Here is a 19,771-nt window from a genome sequence, read left to right as displayed (position 1 = left end):
TACATCAAAAGTAAAAGCTAAGATCATTTTAATTGTATTAAATAACACCAGGTTTTTTTACCCAAAATTTGCACTCCCACATAGAATGTATGAAAATCTTTCATATATTTGCCAAACTAATAGACCTGAAATAGTTTTCTGCTTCTTAATTTGCATTATTTGCTTGGTAAAGGAATTTTATGGTGTTTTCATGAATTCACTGGCTACCCGTTGTACTTACTCTTGTTATTTGCTTATCCATATGGTTTCCTTTGTTTTTATTGAATTGTTTTCTCTTCTTGATTTGAAAGAGAGTTTTGTGTATTAGAAATATTACTGCTTTTACTGTTTTTTTTTTTTTTTTTTTTTTTTTGCCATTGCTTTCTTTTTCTTTCCTTTACAATATTGTATTGGTTTTTCCATACATCAACATGCATCCGCCATGGGTGTACACGTGTTCCCAATCCTGAACGGCCCCCTACCACGTCCCTCCCCATACCATCTCTCTGGGTCATCCCAGTGCACCAGCCCCAAGCTTCCTGTATCCTGCATCGAACCTGGACTGGTGATTCGTTTCTTATATGATATTATACATGTTTCAATGCCATTCTCCCAAATCATCCCCTCCTCCCTCTCCCACAGAGTCCAAAAGACTGTTCTATACATCAGTGTCTCTTTTGCTGTCTCGCATACAGGGTTATCATTACCATCTTCCTAAATTCCATATATATGTGTTAGTATACTGTATTGGTGTTTTTCTTTCTGGCTTACTTCACTCTGTATAATAGGCTCCAGTTTCATCCACCTCATTAGAACTGATTCAAATGTATTCTTTTTAATGGCTGAGTAATACTCCATTGTGTATATGTACCACAGCTTTCTTTTCCATTCATCTGCTGATGGACATCTAGGTTGTTTCCATGTCCTGGCTATTATAAACAGTGCTGCGATGAACATTGGGGTACACGTGTCTCTTTCAATTCTGGTTTCCTAGGTGTGTATGCCCAGCAGTGGGATTGCTGGGTCGTATGGCAGTTCTATTTCCAGTTTTTTAAGGAATCTCCACACTGTTCTCCATAGTGGCTATACTAGTTTGCATTCCCACCAACAGTGTAAGACGGTTCCCTTTTCTCTACATCCTCTCCAGCACTTATTGCTTGTAGACTTTTGGATCGCAGCCATTCTGACTGGTGTGAAATGGTACCTTATTGTGGTTTTGATTTGCATTTCTCTGATAATGAGTGATGTTGAGCATCTTTTCATGTGTTTGCTAGCCATCTGTATGTCTTCTTTGGAGAAATGTCTATTTAGTTCTTTGGCCCATTTTTTGATTGGGTCGTTTATTTTTCTGGAATTGAGCTGCAGGAGTTGCTTGTATATTAAAAATATGGAACGCTTCACGAATTTGCGTGTCATCTTTGTTCAGGGGCCATGCTAATCTTCTCTGTATCATTCCAATTTTAGTATATGTGCTGCCGAAGTGAGCACTGCTTTTACTGTTGTTTGAGTTACAAATGTTTCTCTCAGTTCTTATAGCTTTGTTTTCAAAGTTTGTGACCTTATAGAAATGTCCAGGCAAATATGTCCAGGCAAATACAGCAATACTTTACAGATCCTGAACTCCTGTCATACTTAAAAAGGTCTTTCCTATTTCAAAACCATATAAAAATGTTTACTGTATCTTCTAATATTTTAAATAATTTTTAATATTTAATATATTAGATCCATCTGGGTTTATTTTAATGTAAGAAATAAAGTAAGGATCCAGCTTTATTTGTTTCTAAATAGCTAGACTGTTGTCCCAACACCACTTATAGAATAATCTTTTTTCCCACAAGCATTGAAATGACATATCAAATTCTCTTGGGTACTTGGTTCTCTTTATAAACTATATAATTGCATTGATCTATCTGCCTTTTCTTGCACTTCCTGCCCTCAGTTCAGTTCAGTCGCTCAGTCGTGTCCGACTCTTTGCGACACCATGAACCGCAGCACACCAGGCCTCTCTGTCCATCACCATCTCCCCGAGTTCACTCAAACTCATGTCCATCGAGTCAGTGATGGCATCCAGCCATCTCATCCTCTGTCATCCCCTCTTCTTCCTGCCCCCAATCCCTCCCAGCATCAGAGTCTTTTCCAATGAGTCAACTCTTCACATGAGGTGGCCAAAGTATTGGAGTTTCAGCTTTAGCATCATTCCTTCCAAAGAAATCCCAGGGCTTATCTCCTTTAGAATGGACTGGTTGGATCTCCTTGCAGCCCATGGGACTCTCTAGAGTCTTCTCCAACACCACAGTTTAAAAGCATCAATTCTTCAGCACTCAGCTTTCTTCACAGTCCAACTCTCACACCCATACATGACCACTGAAAAAATAGCCTTGACTAGACGGACCTTTGTTGGCAAAGTAGTGTCTCTGCTTTTGAATATGCTATCTAGGTTGGTCATAACTTTCCTTCCAAGGAGTAAGTGTCTTTTAATTTTATGGCTGCAGTCACCATCTGCAGTGATTATATAAATAAATATATAAATATATATATATATAATTATTTATATTTATATAAATAAAGTCTGACACTGTTTCCACTATTTCCCCATCTATTTCCCATTAAGTGATGGGACCAGGTGCCATGATCTTCGTTTTCTGAATGTTGAGCTTTAAGACAACTTTTTCACTCTCCTCTTTCACTTTGATCAAGAGGCTTTTTAGTTCCTCTTCACTTTCTGCCATAAGGGTGGTGTCATCTGCATATCTGAGGTTATTGATATTTCTCCCAGCAATCTTGATTCCAGCTGTGCTTTTTCCAGCCCAGCATTTCTCATGATGTACTCTGCATATAAGTTAAATAAGTAGGGTGACAATATACAGCCTTGACATACTCCTTTTCCTATTTGGAACCAGTCTGTTGTTCCATGTCCAGTTCTAACTGTTGCTTCCTGACCTGCATATAGGTTTCTCAAGAGGCAGGTCAGGTGCCCTAGAGTCTTTTAAATACTTTTATAATGTGAGATGACTTTTTGGTAAGTTTTACTATCTATACAGGTAAGTTTCCACATTTTCCCTACACCACTCCTGTCATTCCTCTTGTTTTAATTAACCTGGATATTTTTTTCTTGGTTATTCTTTTATCATCTATATTCTTCCATATATTTAGTTTGGGATCATTTAGGTTCTTCTCTCTACCCACCCCAGTCCCTAAAAAATACCATAATGGTATTTTAATGAGATTGTCTTGAATTTACAGATGAATTCAAGGAGAACTGAAGTTGTCTTGGATAGAGACTTTCTATACTCATTAGAAAAGATCATGATTCCGGGAAAGATTGAGGGTAGGAGAAGGTGCAACAGAGGGCAAGATGGTTGGATGGCAGCATCAGTTCAGTGGACACAGGTCTGAGCAAACTCCAGGAGATAGTGAAGGACCGGGAAGCCTGGCGTGTTGCAGTCCATGGGGTCTCAGTTGGGCATGACTTAACAACAGAACAACAGCAACATACTAAAGCAAGCTATGTCTCTCCCTTTACATGTCTTCCTTTTATGTCCATTGATAAAGTCGTATGGCTTCCTTCACATAGATCCCATCAATGCTCAATTTTAAAAGGGTTCTATTGGGAAATTTCCATTAAGGCCAAAGTTTGGAACACACTCAGTTTGGCATCAAAGATAGACCCTTAAGTGCTACAGAAATCACTCCATCCCATCTGCTCCCAACTCTGGGCCTAAGCCAAGAGGTCGCTTCCCTCTTTGAAGTGGGAATGGGTCCATCAATTAACCAGTGGGCAATTGATGTCCCTGATCTGATCCCCAGTCCTGTGCTAGAAATATAGGACAGACTCCATTTTCAAACAGCTTTGATGCTGTCTAAAGAGATGAATGGCTCTTAAGAATGACATTCCATATTGATCTATGTGATATGGCCTGTGTTTTGATGGAAAATACAGGGGAAGAGGCCTGGAGCAGTCAGGAAAGATTTCAGGAAGGGGACAAAAACTGAACTGGGCATTGGCCTGTGGTTACCTTTTGAAAAATATTTATCTATTTGGGTGTGTCAGGTCTTTGTTGCAGCACACTGGCTTCTCTCGTTGTGTCTCATAGTCTCAGCCACACTTGTAGGCTCCAGAGTGTGCAGGCTCAATAGTCATGGTGCACAGACTCTACAGTGCATGGGCTCAGTTGCCTAATGACATGTGGGATCTTAGGTCCCTGACCAGGGATCAAACCCACGTCCTCAGCATTGGAAGGTGAATTCATAACCACTGGACTACCAGGGAAGTCCCTGTGGTTACCATTTAAACAAATAAAGAAGAGGAAGGAAGCACATAATAAGTAAGAAAATCACCCCACACCTACCATGAATCACATAGATACTGGGTTAGGCACGTAAAGAGGAGGTTATGTGCTCAACAAATAGTTTTATGCATTCACTATAACCCAAGCTCTGTGTTTGGTGCTAGAAAAACAAGACAAGTAAGACTGACCCTGGCCTTGAGGAGCTTGTGAACAAGGGAGACAGACTGTTAAATAAGTTCAGCAGCTGTTGTGATAGAATTCTGTGGAGAGAATAGCAGAGACTCTTAATCTGGTGACTGCATCTCCTGGGCACCCATGGATGGGATTCAGTGAGTCTGTGAACTCCTGAAATTATGCAGTGCTAAATTACTTGCATAACCAGAATACTTAGGTTAAGAACCACTGAGGTACAGTGCCACAAAATTCTTGGTTTCTGTGTTTTAATGGCCAGATAAAATATATGTAAAGACACCATTACAAATAAAGTCAATAATTCTGGTCTTTCCCCAACTTAGAAGTATTTTAAGAGTTCAGAGGCTGTATTGTCTGTTATGAAAAATGCCCAGCTTTGGGACAGGCAATGAAGTGAAGTGTTAGTCATTCAGTTGTGTCTGACTCTTTATGACCCCGTGGACTGTAGCCCTCCAGGCTCCTCTGTCCATGGGATTCTCCAGGCAAAAATACTGGAGTGGGTTGCCATTCCCTTCTCCAGGGGATCTTCCCAACCCAGGGATCAAACCCGAGACTCCTGCATTGCAGGCGGATTCTTTACTGTCTGAACCACCAGAGAAACTCATGCAGACTTGGGTTTGAATCCCAGCTCTACAGTTTAATAGCTGGTGTAACATTGAGTGAGTTCTATACACATGAAGACTTGATTTCCTCATCTCTAAATTGAGAATTACAGAACCCACTGCTCCCTCCTGCCTCACTGTGAGAGCAAGATTAGCTAAGCTGTGTCAGTTACCTTGATCTGAGCAGGTCTTCACAGCCTGCCCCTTCCTTCTATTTTCACACTAAAGAGGAAGCTGGGCATTGTGGGCTGAGGTTATGAGAAGGAGGAATTTGAGCCAGGCCTAGAAGGGATGGAGAGGAGGAGGGGAAAGGAACCAACATTTCAGAGCAGTGGACAGAGTAGATGAAAGGAAAAGAGCAAGAAAAGTCAACTCTTATGTTGCGAACAATCAGTCCATTGCAGCTGGGTTGAACAGGTCTTAAATTCCAACCTAAACAGTTTGAAATTTATCCTATAAACTACAGGAGCCACTGGAGGGTTTGGGACAAGGAAGTCAGTCCCTTGTTGAGGTGGCTTTCGGCCCAGCCTTTGCTCATCCATGAATTCCAAGATACCCAGGAAAACAATTTTTAAAATAAAATTGTAATGTGGACTAAGGCAATGCTTCTCACCTTAGGATCTTGTTAAATAGCAGATTCTGATTCACAGGATCATGGAGATTCTGCATTTCTAACAAGCACTCAGGTGATGTTGATGTTGTTTATCCATTAACCTCACCTTGAGTAGCCAAGGGCTAACATATTTTGGCTTGCTGTCTTTATTACTAATTATTATTCTTGCAACACATGTTGACTGAGTAGCTATTCTGTGTCAGGCACTGTGCAAGGCCCTGAGTAAAAAGAGAAGAATCAGACATGAACTCTCTTTTCTAGAAGCTCACAGTCTAATCTTACATGAGGCATAGCCCTAAGCAACTGTAATTCAAGATAGAGAGTGATAAATGCCATATTTTAGCTTCAGATAAAATACTGTGACAGTTTAGTGAAGAGAAAGATTGTTCCAGTTGAGGGGGAAATTGCCTAGTGCTTAAAGAAATGAATAGAAGCTTCTTTTTCTTATTATTAAGCAATGAGTAAGAACCCAGACTTTAGAGTTAGATTTTAATCTTAACTCTACCTCTTACTAGATATGTGACTTCATTAATCTCTTAAACCTCAGTCTCCTCATCCATAGAATTAAATACAATAATAGCAATGCTTCTGGAAGGATTGGATGAGAGAATGTTTGTAAACATAGTACCTAATAACTGGTTCTTAGTTCATTATAAATGGTGGCTCTGGTGATTATTATTGTTTTCAACATTTACTTTAAAACTTAACATGGGTCTGTTTGGCCCTGAGGATATTGTATTTGTTGGACAATTTTGTGATCTCTTTCCAAGGTTAAGTGGCAACTGAAAATGGAAAAACCTCGAAGGGAATTTCCAAATCCAAGGAAACCTCCTTCTCAACGCTGAAAGAATTAGTAACTAGTATTTGACATTTTTTGTTTTGTTTTGTTTTTATTGGGCAAACGGTTTGCACTGGGAAGACTTGGCTTGGCTGAAGGTGTAGCCAAATGCTCCTAATAACAGCCCCATTGAAAGGGAGTTCCACTCTATTTACAAGCTGATCAAAATGGTTTTACCACCCACTGGCTCCCTTGAGGTCATCTGCTTGTGTGATGCTGACTGTGAAATAAGTCAAATCAAATTTCTAATCCTAGAGACCCAGATTGTCAGAACTCAGAAGGATGTTACAAACCACCCAGCCCTGGGGGGACCAGACAAATGATGCTCTGCATCTTTCTATGCCTTGGTGCAATCCCCACCCACTGGTCATTCCTTCAACCAATATTTAATGAAGGAATATTACAGGGTCCATAGTAAGAGAATAAGGTACATCAGGGGACCACAGACACATCAGGAACTAACAGAGGAGGCTGCTGGGCTTAACAACGAAAGGTCTCATCTCAACCCCCCTCCCCCCTTACCTGCAGAGAGCCTTGAACAAGCACTGCCTCCTAGTTACAGCTCTGTTTCTTCATCTGAAAAGTACAGATAATCCCACTTTGCTCATAGAACTGTCATGTGGATTATATTTAAATAGAACATTAAAAAAGTGTCTTTTGGTTCATTTTTTTGTTTTTTAAATAATATTCATTGGATTTTTCCCAATCACAAAAGTAATTCATGTTTATGGAGAAAATGTTGGAAAACACCAAAAAGCCCAGAAAATAAAATTTCACCCATAATTTCAACACCGAAGGATACACACAGTTGATGTCTCCTTTCATGTCTATTTTTCCAGTCCTTTATACACAGCAGCATGTGTATTTTGTTTCCCCATGAATTGTATTGGAAGTGATTAACAGCCTCTGTAAGGGCTTCCTGGATTCATATTCAAACTCTGCCCCCAGTCACTCTATGACTTGGAGCTAGTTCTGTTCCCTCAAGTGTAATAGTCGTGGCCTCCAGCGAGTGCCCTTAGGTTGGACCCCCAGACATCACGAGTCCAAGTGGGCAGAATGGTGCCCCCTAGAGCCATGCAGGGTGCAGTCATGCTCAGCTGTCTTAGCAACAGAGCTGGTTGAAGAAGTAAAAAAGGGTGTAGAGATGGTTAGGCATTTGGCCAGTGACTGACACAGAATTTGTTGTTGTTGTTGTTTAGTCACTCTGTCATGTCCAACTCCTTTGTGACCCCATGGACTGTAGCCCGTCAGGCTCCTCAGTCCCTGGGATTTCCCAGGCAGAATGCTGGAGGGGGTTGCCATTTCCTTCCCCAGGGGATCTTCATAGTAGCTGCTGCTGCTGCTAACTCACTTCAGTAGTGTCCGACTCTGTGAGACCCCATAGACTGCAGTCCACCAGGCTCCCCCGTCCCTGGGATTCTCCAGGCAAGAACACTGGAGTGGGTTGCCATTTCATTCCCCAGGGGATCTTCATGGTAGCTACTATTCCACAAACAAACCTTGTGGTTTTGAAGAGTGGGGATTCACTGTTCAGATTCGTTGAATAGCACCTTAAGGATGACCCACCCGGACCATGGTCCAGCCAAGAAGTACTTCTCCTTGTGCTGATCCTGCTTCATTTTAGCTTTTGGATCCTTGTACTTCACCATCCCTCTAAGTCACCCTTCAGCAAGCAAAGCCCATGTGATATGAGTGGGCTCACTGCACCATCTGCTTGCTGCTTTATCCCTTTCCTCTCAAGTTCTCCCTCTTACTTGCCCCACCCAGATGTGAAGCTTTCAACCCCTCCAAGCCCTTTCAGAGGTGTTGTCTCATTTGATCTGTTTAAAAAAACCTCAGTAAGAAACCAACAAGAGGCATCCTAATGGAGCCATGGGGCCTCCTACAAGTGCTTTCCCAGCGCTGTGCCCACAGTGCTGCTCAAAATGACTATGGATCTGAGGGCAGTGCAAGATGGCTTGAAACGCCAGCCAGAGATGGCACCAACTGAATCACATATTCAGTCAGTCAATCAGTGAACAAATATTTATTTAGCACTATTATGTGCCAGGGGCTGGGTTCTCTAGTGAGGAAATATTCCCTGTTCACTTCTCTTTCAATCCTTCAGGTCCTCAAAGAGGAATGAATGCCCCTCAATTTAAGGCCAGCAAGTCTTCAACACCCCTCAACCGGAGCTAATCTCCCTCTTTGAAAAAGAGAGGAGGCTCAGACACACTACACTAGGGAGCCATCCAGAGCTACTAATAACGTTTTGTCTTCATCTTCTTTTTCTCTGCCATTGCATCCTGTTTATAGCAAGTAATGCAGGTTTTTAAACAGTAATAAAAAGTTTTCTTTAAAAAAAAAATGTAGATACCAAAAGTGAGTTGATTTAGAGAAAAGCATTAAGTAATGGGTGGTCCAAGGAGTAGAGTGACTGATGCTTAGGAAGCTCTAGACTTGAGACGGGTGAGGCTTAAACCTTTGAGGGGTGCTGACCCCATCAAGCCCATGATAGCTATGGATTCTCCCCCAGAAAACTGCATGAGTATCACACACAGTTTCATCAAGTTCCAGAACCACCTGAAGCCCTATCCCCGGGCCTGTACTGGGAACAGCAGCAGGGTGAGAGTCCTGACACTGGCTCTGCACAGGAGATCTCATCTGCTTCTCCCTTTCCTTCACCTTGATAGCACTAGCATTGGCAGTAGTAACAGTAGTTGTGTTTGCAGTAGTCGAATAGCTGTACTTATTGAGTACTTTTAACACGCCAAGCACTTACGAAGCCTAAGCTCAACTCATCCATTCAGAAAAGAATGATCACCATTCCTGTGTTCTGAGAAACAGACCTCAAGCAGCTTCTCCAAGTTCACTCAGCTAAGAAGTCAGGGTCAGCACTTGAACCCAGGTGTACCTGCCTGTGTTCGCTGAACAGGTCCTTAATCACTGAGCTCCACTGTCTCAATAAATGTTTTTTTGGATCAAGTGAAGGACACTTGAACAGGTTCTGGCTCTTGTACTGCCATTCACCAGCCAAGTGACCTTGTAAAAGTCACTCACCCTGACTGACCTTCCCTTAAGGAAGAAGGTTTCCCAGTTCTGCCAAGTCATGATGCTAAGACGCAGGGCTAAGGCGCGTGGGAACATTTCATGGGCAGGAGATGTGGAGCCAGGCTCAAGGACATGCACTGAGAGTTGGTAACCCTGGCAAAGAGCAGACACCGGCCTTACTTCCAGCAGAGAGAGCAGGCTTCCAGGAACCTACATTTCCCATTGATATTTGCTCCCTTTTTTTAGCATCTTCGTGCTTGTTGCTCAGTTGTGGCCGACTCTTTGCGACCCCATGGACTATCCCCTGCCAGTTCCTCTGCCCAAGGGCTTTTCCAAAAAAGAATACTGGAGTGGGTTGCCCTTTGCTTCTCCAGGGGATTTTCCAAATGACTCAGGGCTGGAACCTACGTCTCCTGTGTCTCCTGCATTGCAGGCAGACTCTTTATCCACTGAGCCATCAGGGAAGCCCCTTGGCATCTTCACTGGTGCCCAAAGGTCCGTTTTTGTGCCCAGAGAAAAAAGGATTCCTGTCACCAACATGCTTTCATGCCCGAGGAGGCTTGGCACCTTCCCTAATTAATGAGGGCTCTTGGCTCCCACCAGGGCATGCTGGTGTTGCAAACAGAGCCCCTAATCCCCATGGCTACTGTGCTGCTGGCAGGAGAGAGAGGAAGGAAGGGGCCGAAATATGTGTGGAATCTGAGGCGCGTGGCAGTCCAGTCCCTGACCCGCACTGCCCCTCTGTGGTGGGTCTGGAGAAGCAGGGATGGGCAGGGTTTCTAGCGCTGGGCTTATAGAGACTGTGAATGATAGGGCTGGACAGGACTTGGATCAAACCACTCAACTAAAGGAGGGAAACTATGTCAAATTATTAGGTACTGAACCTGAAACTAACATAATATTGTCCATCAACTTTATTTCAGTAAAATAAATAAATACATTTTTAAAGGAGGGAAACTGAGGCCCAGAAAGGGAAAGCAACTGACCCAAAATGATACATCAAGTTAACAAACATCGATTTCCTGTAATTAGATTTCTAGCCTAATGAGTGGTTTATAGGAATAATTATCATTTGGTTAATTAGCATTAATGCAGAGTTGATTTAGGTGGCAGGAACCTGGTACCCAGCATGCTAATAAGAGCTTTACATGTTTTATCTTGTTTAATCCTCAAAATAACCCAGGGAAGGTGATACTCTTATTAGACCCATTTTACTGATGAGGAAACTGAAGAAGCTTAGGGATAGTATGAAGCTTGCCCAAGGTCATGGGTCTGGTGAGAGAGCCAGGATTCCATCCCAAGAGTCAGAATCTAATGAGAAAAGGGCAGTCCCTGGCAGAAGTCACCGAGGGCTTGCTCAAGATGGGAGAGCCATTCTGGTCTGCTGGAGGATGAAATAAAGGAGAATGCAAATGGAACAAGAGGGCGGGCAAGGTCATTATTCAGCTCCCAGATACACGAGGATTCAAAACTGACCACACCACAAAGTTGTGGAGATGTGGGGAAAATATCACTCATTACACAGTCAATGGGATAGTAAATTGATACAGCCAGTCAGAAGGCGGTTTGGCTAGCTGTCAGGACTTGACTGTGGAACCTACCCAGTGATTCCTCATGAAGAATGTTACCCTTCAGAAACACTCAAGTATGCAAAAACACAAGATGCACGAGGCTTTTTCATTACTGCAGTTTGTAATAGCCCAAAATTGAAAATCACCTATTTGACTACTATCAGGAAAGAGTTAAGTGAAATACTATATGTCCAGACAGCAGGATGTAATGCTGTGACATGAAGAAATGTCTTTTATATATTCTAAGTGAAGAAATAAATTTGGGGAAAGGTATGTGTATGACCCCATTTAAAAAATCCATCTGAAAGGATAAAAACAGAATTGGTAACTCTGGTCCTATCTACTTGAGAAAGAATTTTTCACTCTATATTATATAGATTTTTTTTGTAGTGTGTAATTTAACAGGTGTCACTTTTTTAATGTGACAGGTTTTTTTAGTAGAAGTTTAGCTAATTTATAATATTTGTTACTTTCAGGTATACAACAAGGTGATTTGTTTATATATATATATTCTTTTTCAATTCTGTTACATTATAGTTTATTATAATCTATTTTGAACTGTGGTGTTGGAGAAGACTCTTGAGAGTCCCTTGGACTGCAAGGAGATCCAACCAGTCCATTCTGAAGGAGATCAGCCCTGGGATTTCTTTGGAAGGAATGATGCTAAAGCTGAAACTCCAGTACTTTGGCCACCTCATGCGAAGAGTTGACTCATTGGAAAAGACTGATGCTGGGAGGGATTGGGGGCAGGAGGAGAAGGGGACGACAGAGGATGAGATGGCTGGATGGCATCACTGACTCAATGGATGTGAGTCTGAGTGAACTCCGGCAGTTGATGATGGACAGGGAGGCCTGGGGTGCTGTGATTCATGGGGTCCCAAAGAATCGGACACGACTGAGCGACTGAACTGACTGAACTGATTGAATATAGTTTCCTGTGCTATACAGTAAATCTTTGTTGTTTGTTTATTTTATATGTGGTAGTGTGGGTCTGTAAGTCCCCTTCTCCCAATGTAGCCCTCCCCTGCTTCCCTTTAGTAACCACGTTTGTTTTCTGTGTCAGTGAGTCTGTTTCTGGTTTGTGAATAAGCTCATTTGGTTGTTGTTTACCTGGCTGCTCTGGGTCTGAGTTGCGGCATGCAGGTGCTTTACTTGCAGCGCGTGGGACCCAACTCCCTGACCTGGGATCAGACCCGAGCCCCCTGCACTGACAGTGCAGAGTCTTAGCCACTGAATCACCAACAAAGTCCCATTTGCATCATATTTTAGATTCCACATATAAGTGATACCATACGGTGTTTGTCTTTCTCTTTTTGACTTATTTCACTTAATACGACCATCTCCAGGTCCATCCATGTTGCTGCAAATGGCATCATTTCATTTTCTTTAATGACTGAGTAATATTCCTCTGTGTGTGTGTGTGTGTGTGTGTGTGTGTGTGTGCACGTGCATGTGCGCCCACCACATTTTCTCCATCCATTCATCTGGTGATGGACACTTGAGTTGCTTCCATGTCTTGACTATTGTAAACAGTGCTGCTGTGAACATTGGGGTGCTGGCATCTTTTTGAATTAGAGTTTTCATCTTTTCCAGATATATGCCTAGAAATAGGATTACTGAATCATATGGAAACTCTATTTTTAGCTTTGTGAAGATATGTGTATTGTGTGTTAGTCGCTCAGTCGTGTCCAACTCTTTGTGGCCCCTGGACTATAGCCCACCAGTCTCCTCTGTCCATGGGATTTCCCAGGCAAGAATACTGGAGTGGGTTACCATTCCCTTCTCCAGGGGATCTTCCTGACCCAGGAATTGAACCTGAGTCTCCTGCATTGCAGGCAGATTCTTTACCATTTGAGCCACCAGGGAAACCCACTTTTTAAGGATGTGAGGTTTTTTTAATAGTCTTAATTTTTTAGAGCAGTTCTAGGTTCACGTCCAAATTGACAGGAGGGTACTGTGGTGAACCTATATTGACACATAATTGCCTGAAGTCCTCAGTTTACATTAGGGATCAATCTTAGTGTTGTACAGCTTATGGGTTTGGACAAATGTATAATGACATATATCCACCAATATAGTATCATACCAAAAATTTCACTGCCCTAAAAATTCTCTGTGCTCACCCTATTCATTCTCCACTGTGTCACCTTTATAATAAAAATATAAAATATTAATAAAATGTAATAAAAATATTCTTTCCCTGGAATGGAAAAGAAATAAAGACATGGTTTCTGCCCAGAAGGAGTTTACAGTCTGGGTGGTAAACAAGGACTTAGCCAGCCCTGGGATGGCTCAGCAACATTAGCAGACAAACAATAAAATAACAGAATAAGATCTGATTGTATATGTTCTGAGGAGTACAGAATAAAGGAGTCACTCTGAGTCAGGTAGGGTTAATCAGCAGAGTTCCTGGAGGATGGCAATGAATGGGCCAGAATATAAAGTATATTTGGAAAATGGCCACCATTTATCAATTTTCAAGGTGCCGGATCCCATATCAAGTATTTTAACATGGATATTTTCATGTATTCAGAATAATCCTATGAAGCAGATGTTATCCCCAATTTATGGATAAGAAAATTTAGCCTGAGAGAGCCAGTTAACTTTTCAAAAGTCAAACAGCCAATACTCCAAAAAAAGGGATGTAAAACCAGGCCTCTGTGATCGCAAACTCTGAGCTCAAGTCACCAGACCACATTGCCTAAATTGGCTAAAGGCAAAGCATGACCTTCTTCTCAGAGGAACAAGCATCTCAGGGAGCCCAAGCTCAAATTATGGCTGTAAGTGAATGCCATGAGAAAATCAACATCATCCCCCTTCCCTTTGGCTGAGCACATCTCAGCCCACTCGTCCTTGGAGAGTGCTTGGTAAAAAAATAAAGACAAACTTCCAGCCCATCTTTATCCCTAACAAGGTGCTTTCAGTGTGATGCAGGTGAAGAAGAACCTGGGGAGAAATGCCATATGGCACAGAAGGAGAGAATGGCATTTATGCCCCTATCATAATGCTATGTGTGTTCCGGTGCAGTGAGCTGCCCCCTCACAAGCCTGTGGACTGCCACAGGACAGAAGCACCCCTAATGTATCCCCACAGGTTGGCCTCATGCCTGACACTTAGCAGAGCTCCATATTTGTGGAATGAATGAATGAACAAATGAAAGAATGAATGTATAAAAATGTAAAAAGCTACCACTCATATGCTGGTGTCCTGATTCATAATATGGGACCAACTATAGTCCCTTCATCTAGAAATTACTGTGATCATTAAACAGGTGAATGGCGTAAAGGGTTTAGTGTAGGATGTGCATAAAGCACACACAATGTGACTGATGGTTCTGATGAATATTAGCTATTAGTATTATTGTAATTTGTGTATCCTTTAAAAGCTGGTTCTTCAAGATACAGCCCCTTTAGGCCATTTTACTACCATCTTCAACAGGGTTGGCAAGCAGAATTACAAGTCTGTCTTCAGCAAGGATGCTCTCCTGCTCTGGACCCTCCCCACCTTTGCCACAATTGTTTGTTCCCCCGCAACTCAATCCCAGGCCTTAACATGTCCTCATGGATGGTGTGCCTACCTGTGCACATGCTCACCAACATTTACCCTCCAGAGTAATGCACAAGGTTTCCAACTGTTAGCTCCCTCTCTCCACTTCCCAGATTTATTCTCCAGGTTCCCATTTTTTTCAAGACCATTTTAACTATTCCCTTTAGACTCTGTGACAGAAACAAGACCATCCACATGGGCAGAAAGAACTCGCCCCATCATGGATACTGGGTGTCCACACATCATATTTGCATTTCCACTGGAGCCTTCTATCCAAAGGATAATCTTGGACAGTCAGTTCAGTCACTCAGTCGTGTTCAACTCTTTGCGACCCCATGGACTGCACCATGCCAGGCTTCCCTGTCCATCACCAACTCTCAGAGCTTGTTCAGTCTCACATCCATTGAGTCGGTGATGCCAACAGTGGGACCAAAACCCAACGGTGCAGACCTTTTCACGAATCAGACCACGATGTGGCGCCCTCATTGGCCTCACCTAGCCCTAACCCAGAGTTGAGACGTCAACATACTTATAGTTAACACTAGATGGCACTAGTGGCAAAGAACCCGCCTGCCAATGTAGGAGACGTAGCAGACGCGGGTTTGATCCCTGAGTCGGGGAAGATCCCCTGGAGGATGGCATGGCAACCCACTCTAGTGTTCTTGCTGGAGACTCGTATGGACAGAGGAGCCTGGTGAGCTACAGTCCATAGGCTCACAGTCAGTCACGACTGAAGCAGCTTGGCGTGCATGCACCAAGTATGGATAACCCTCTTTCCAAGTTTAATCCCTCTCTGACTTAACCCTGCAGCAGGAACCCTGGCCAGCCACCATCCCTCTATCGCCAAGCAGAGAATCAGGAGGCTCCCTGTAACAACAAGCCAGAGCTCAATAATCAAGAAGGTCAAGTACTGCAGGGGGAAAACTCAAGTGCAATCCAAAATAGGGATTCTTATGGCATCTATGCAACAACTGTGGGATCTTCAGCTACTTTCTAAGTCTCCGTGTCTCCATGGATCAAGTGAGGAAGTTGGATTTCAAGATTTGCTAAGATTTCTCCCACTCATACGCTCTTCCTTCAAATGGATTCAAAGGTGATCCCAAAGACCAGGCTCTTAGGAAGCTCACAGTGTAACAGAGGAGGTTAGACAGGAATATGAAAGTCACTGTGCTACAGGTAGAGTGGCTGGTTTAGGGACATGGTTTGAAGTTACAGAATGTTCTGTGAAGTATAATTGCATTTTTAAAACATTTACATATGTATATACAACAAATATATGTTCATTTACATATGTATGCATATCTACAACATTTACATGTACATATGCAAACATTTACATAATGTATTTACATGTGTAGTATATACAACAGGAAAAAAATCTGGAAGTTTATGTACCAGAATGTGGTATCTCTACATTGTGGGTTTATTTGTGCTTTTAAAATATTTTTTCTTTTCTTTTTGCTTTTTAATAGCTTCTCATTTTTCCACAAAGGGAAATTAATAGCATTCAAAACAAACAAACAAAAATGTTTCATATTCAAACAGAATTGAGTTTAAATCCCAGCTATATTACAAACATGCTATGTGGCCTGGGGCAAGTCATTTAACCTCTCCAAGTCTCAGTTGCCTTGCATTTAAAATGGAAGGCATTAAATGCTTTTGGACCTCGATTCAGACACATGAGTTAGTCATGTTTCTCAGTTATCAGCATCCCATCATCATAGGTCTAAGTCTGGCATCTCTCTTATTTTATTGATTCGTTTCCTTTTATTCCTATCTCCTATTCCCCTTTCCCTCTGCTTCACCCATAGACACCCATTTTGCATTTGATATGTATTTTTTAACTTGAAAGTGTTTTTGCAAATGAGTTTGATTGTTTGGTGTGTTACTTAAAAGATGTTATGTTATAAAGCTCATTCTGTTTCCTTTTTTTTTTTTTTTTTTTTTTACAAAGAACAAGGTATTTGAGATCTTTCCATATTGCTATTTGGACTTTTAGGTACTGTGTAATTGCTCTGCTATGCATGTCCAAACTCTACTTTTCCATAATTCACAGTGAGGGGCACCCAAGTGTTTTCCAACTCTGTCACCATAAACACCATAACCACCATCACCCTGAGCATAGTCACACATGGCCCCTGGTGACCTGTGTGAAAATTCTTTCAGATCCCTGCCCTGGAACAAAATTGCTGGGTCAGGAGGTATCTGTATACTTAATGGGATCAGGTCTTCACAGCCTGTGTCCGCCGGCAGCAGGAGACTCCTCATGTTTCCACACCCCTGCCTGCACTTGGCACTATCAAGCTTTCTAATTTTTGCCAGTGTAACAGACATGTTCTCTCACTTTGTGGCTCTCACTTAATTTGACTGCCTAATATTTTGAGCACCTTGGCATATGCTCATTAGCCCTCCAGTTTTCTATTTTGTTGAAATTGCCTGTTCCTTTTCTTTGCCCACGTTTCTACTAGGAATGAATGCTTTTTCTTGTTGACTTGCAGGAGTCCTAATGTACTCTAAATACCAATCCCTTGACAGTCTTAAGACATTGTAAATATCTTCTCCGACTCTTGCCCCATAGTTTATCTTTTTGAAGTGTTAAGTCGTTTTTCTTCACCTCTCCATCGGTAAGACTGTCGTTTACCTTGTCTTCTTTTACCTTATAAAGATTTACCTTTCACCTTTAGGTCTTTAATACATCTCATATTTCCCATGGAAGTACTTCATAGCATTCTGTGAAGGATAAAATAGTAGGTGAAGAACCAACACAGTGCCGTTCCAACAGCTGTACAAGAGCTATGTATAATTGTTATTATTATCATTCACGAAGAAAGTGGTAAGCGCTATCCTAAGAACGTTATAGATACAGTTGTTTGAATCCTGTTTAGCTAAATCAGGAAAGATTTTGTGGGCGAAGGTGAAGAGATGGAGTTTGGACTTAAAAAAAGCATGTAGGAGTCATGTATTTTGAGATGGAACGGCAGTATTCCAGGCAGAGGAACTGGCCTGGGCAAAGGAGGCAGGAGACAGGAATCCACCGGTTGACAGTTTGTGGGCAAATCACATGGAAGAGAGGGTCTGACTGCTCACCGATTGTTTGTCTTTCTGCCCGTGCCCACCCCACCCCTTCCCCCTGCAGGCTCCCTGTTCTCCACCCTGAAGGCCCCCGACGCCGTGTTCAAGGTGGTCTTCTGGCTGGGCTACTTCAACAGCTGCCTCAACCCCATCATCTACCCGTGCTCCAGCAAGGAGTTCAAGCGCGCCTTCGTGCGCATCCTCGGGTGCCAGTGCCGCGGCCGCCGCCGCCGCCGCCGTAGGCGGCGCCTGGGCGGCTGCGGCTACACCTACCGGCCGTGGACGCGCGGCAGCTCGCTGGAGCGCTCTCAGTCGCGCAAGGACTCGCTGGACGACAGCGGCAGCTGCCTCAGCGGCAGCCAGCGGACCCTGCCCTCGGCCTCGCCGAGCCCCGGCTACCTGGGCCGCGGCGCGCCGCCGCCCGTCGAGCTGTGCGCCTTCCCGGAGTGGAAGGCGCCCGGCGCCCTCCTGAGCCTGCCCGCGCCCGAGCCCCCGGGCCGCCGCGGCCGCCGCGACTCGGGTCCGCTCTTCACCTTCAAGCTCCTTGCCGAGCCCGAGAGCCCCGGGACTGACGGGGACGCCGGCCACGAGGCCGCAGCCGACGTGGCCAACGGGCAGCCCGGCTTCAAAAGCAACATGCCCCTGGCGCCCGGGCAGTTTTAGGGTCCCCGCGCACCGCTTCCTTTCCCTGGGGAGCCCATCATCGTGGGGGGAGGGCAGGCGGAGGGGGGACGGGAGTGTCGGTGCCCGGTAGACTCGGGGCCCCACCGGGAAACGGGGGGAGGGGGGCGGGAAGAGGGGCAGCTGCTTTTCTGGCAGGGGCATGGGTGCCAGGTACAGCGCGGAGAGCTGGGCCGAGCATGCTGAGAGCCTGGGGGACCCGACGCCGGCCGGGATTTCCGTCTCTCTCTCTCTCTGTATATATCTAAACGAGTCCCTCTGTACATGTATTTAACTGTGGGGTCACGTGCGTGTGTCTGTGCGATGTGCGTATATTGCGTGTGTGCGTGTGTGGGGCCGCCCGCGAGGGGGGCAGAGCGAGTGTGCGTGCGCCCAGGAGGCGCCGGGGCGCTGTCTGTCTCCTGATTTCTTACCTCTCAGGCCCCTCCTGTACTTCCCTGAAGGGTGTCACTTTGGCGGGGTTGGAAACAAAAGTCGGACATTAAAGGTCATTTCTCCTGTGCGGCTTTGAGTGGTTTGTGAATGCGGTGGCGGGTAGGCTCTTGACTTTCCTTTACCTTCGCGTTCAGGTATGCCCCTCTCTCCTGCCGACCCTGTGGGTAATGGTTGTGCTGGCCCTGGCTTGGCCCTGGTTTCTGCCTTTGCTATTCCTGCCTTTAAGGGCTGCACTAATCTAACCCTGTGGCTGAAAGTGACCCCCTGGACTTGTCCCATAAATCCTGCTTGTCTGCTTTTGACCCTTAGCAGTTGTAAATCCTCCTGCCGTGGGCAATGCCTGCCCTGGTCCAGATCCCCAGGACCCCAATCCTAGCTGGGGCTACCTAGGTGGACCTGTCACCTGTGAGGGCTTGGGTCCCTTACCTCCTCCAACATCTTTGGACAAAACACTGCATTGTTCACCTGTGCCCATGGAACTGGAAAAAGAAAGCCAGACTGCAGAATTTTCTGGACAAGATAAGGACCCATGTGTGGATACAACATATGTGGGTGTAAGAACTTTCCTAAGCTCTGCTAACTGAAGAGCCTGCCTGGAAAAGAATCACTGAGGAAAGATTTGCAGAGAGGAGGAGCATACCTTGAAGAAGGTAACTTCTGTTCTACTCTCAGTGCTGCTTCCAATTTAGTATATGACCTTGAGAAAGTCACATCTCCTCTGGATCTTGGTTTCCCATCTGTGAAATGTCAAGATTGATTCTAAGGTCTTTTCTGCCTCTAAAAGGCACTGGTTTGCTAAAAAAATAAAGGATGGGGAACAAAATAAGGAGCATTCTTCTTCCCTGAAATTGAAAAAAAAAAAAAAAAACTAAGAGGAAACCCCCTCAATCCCTTTCTCTTCCTGTTTTGCTTTTTCTATGTTG

At 43.9% G+C, this 19,771-nt stretch overlaps 1 protein-coding gene and 1 non-coding gene across 2 annotated transcripts in view; one reads left to right on the top strand and one right to left on the bottom strand.

The window, feature by feature from the left end:
- The window catches only part of ADRA1B (adrenoceptor alpha 1B), a 63,456-nt gene extending 45,061 nt beyond the window's left edge, over positions 1 to 18,395 (top strand). The window contains exon 2 of the mRNA XM_025292309.3: positions 17,797 to 18,395. Coding sequence (XP_025148094.2) covers positions 17,797 to 18,395 — 599 coding nt within the window. The remainder of the gene's footprint in view (positions 1 to 17,796) is intronic.
- Positions 1,361 to 1,467, bottom strand: LOC112587210. Its single transcript, XR_003111726.3, has one exon. It is a non-coding gene; the product is annotated as a U6 spliceosomal RNA (small nuclear RNA).
- Positions 18,396 to 19,771: the final 1,376 nt, after the last annotated feature.

The sequence above is a fragment of the Bubalus bubalis genome, chromosome 9 (genome assembly GCF_019923935.1).
Source record: "Bubalus bubalis isolate 160015118507 breed Murrah chromosome 9, NDDB_SH_1, whole genome shotgun sequence".
Taxonomy (NCBI): Eukaryota; Metazoa; Chordata; class Mammalia; order Artiodactyla; family Bovidae; genus Bubalus; species Bubalus bubalis.
Note: the sequence above shows the minus strand (reverse complement) of the source record. Positions and strands in the feature narration are given on the sequence as shown.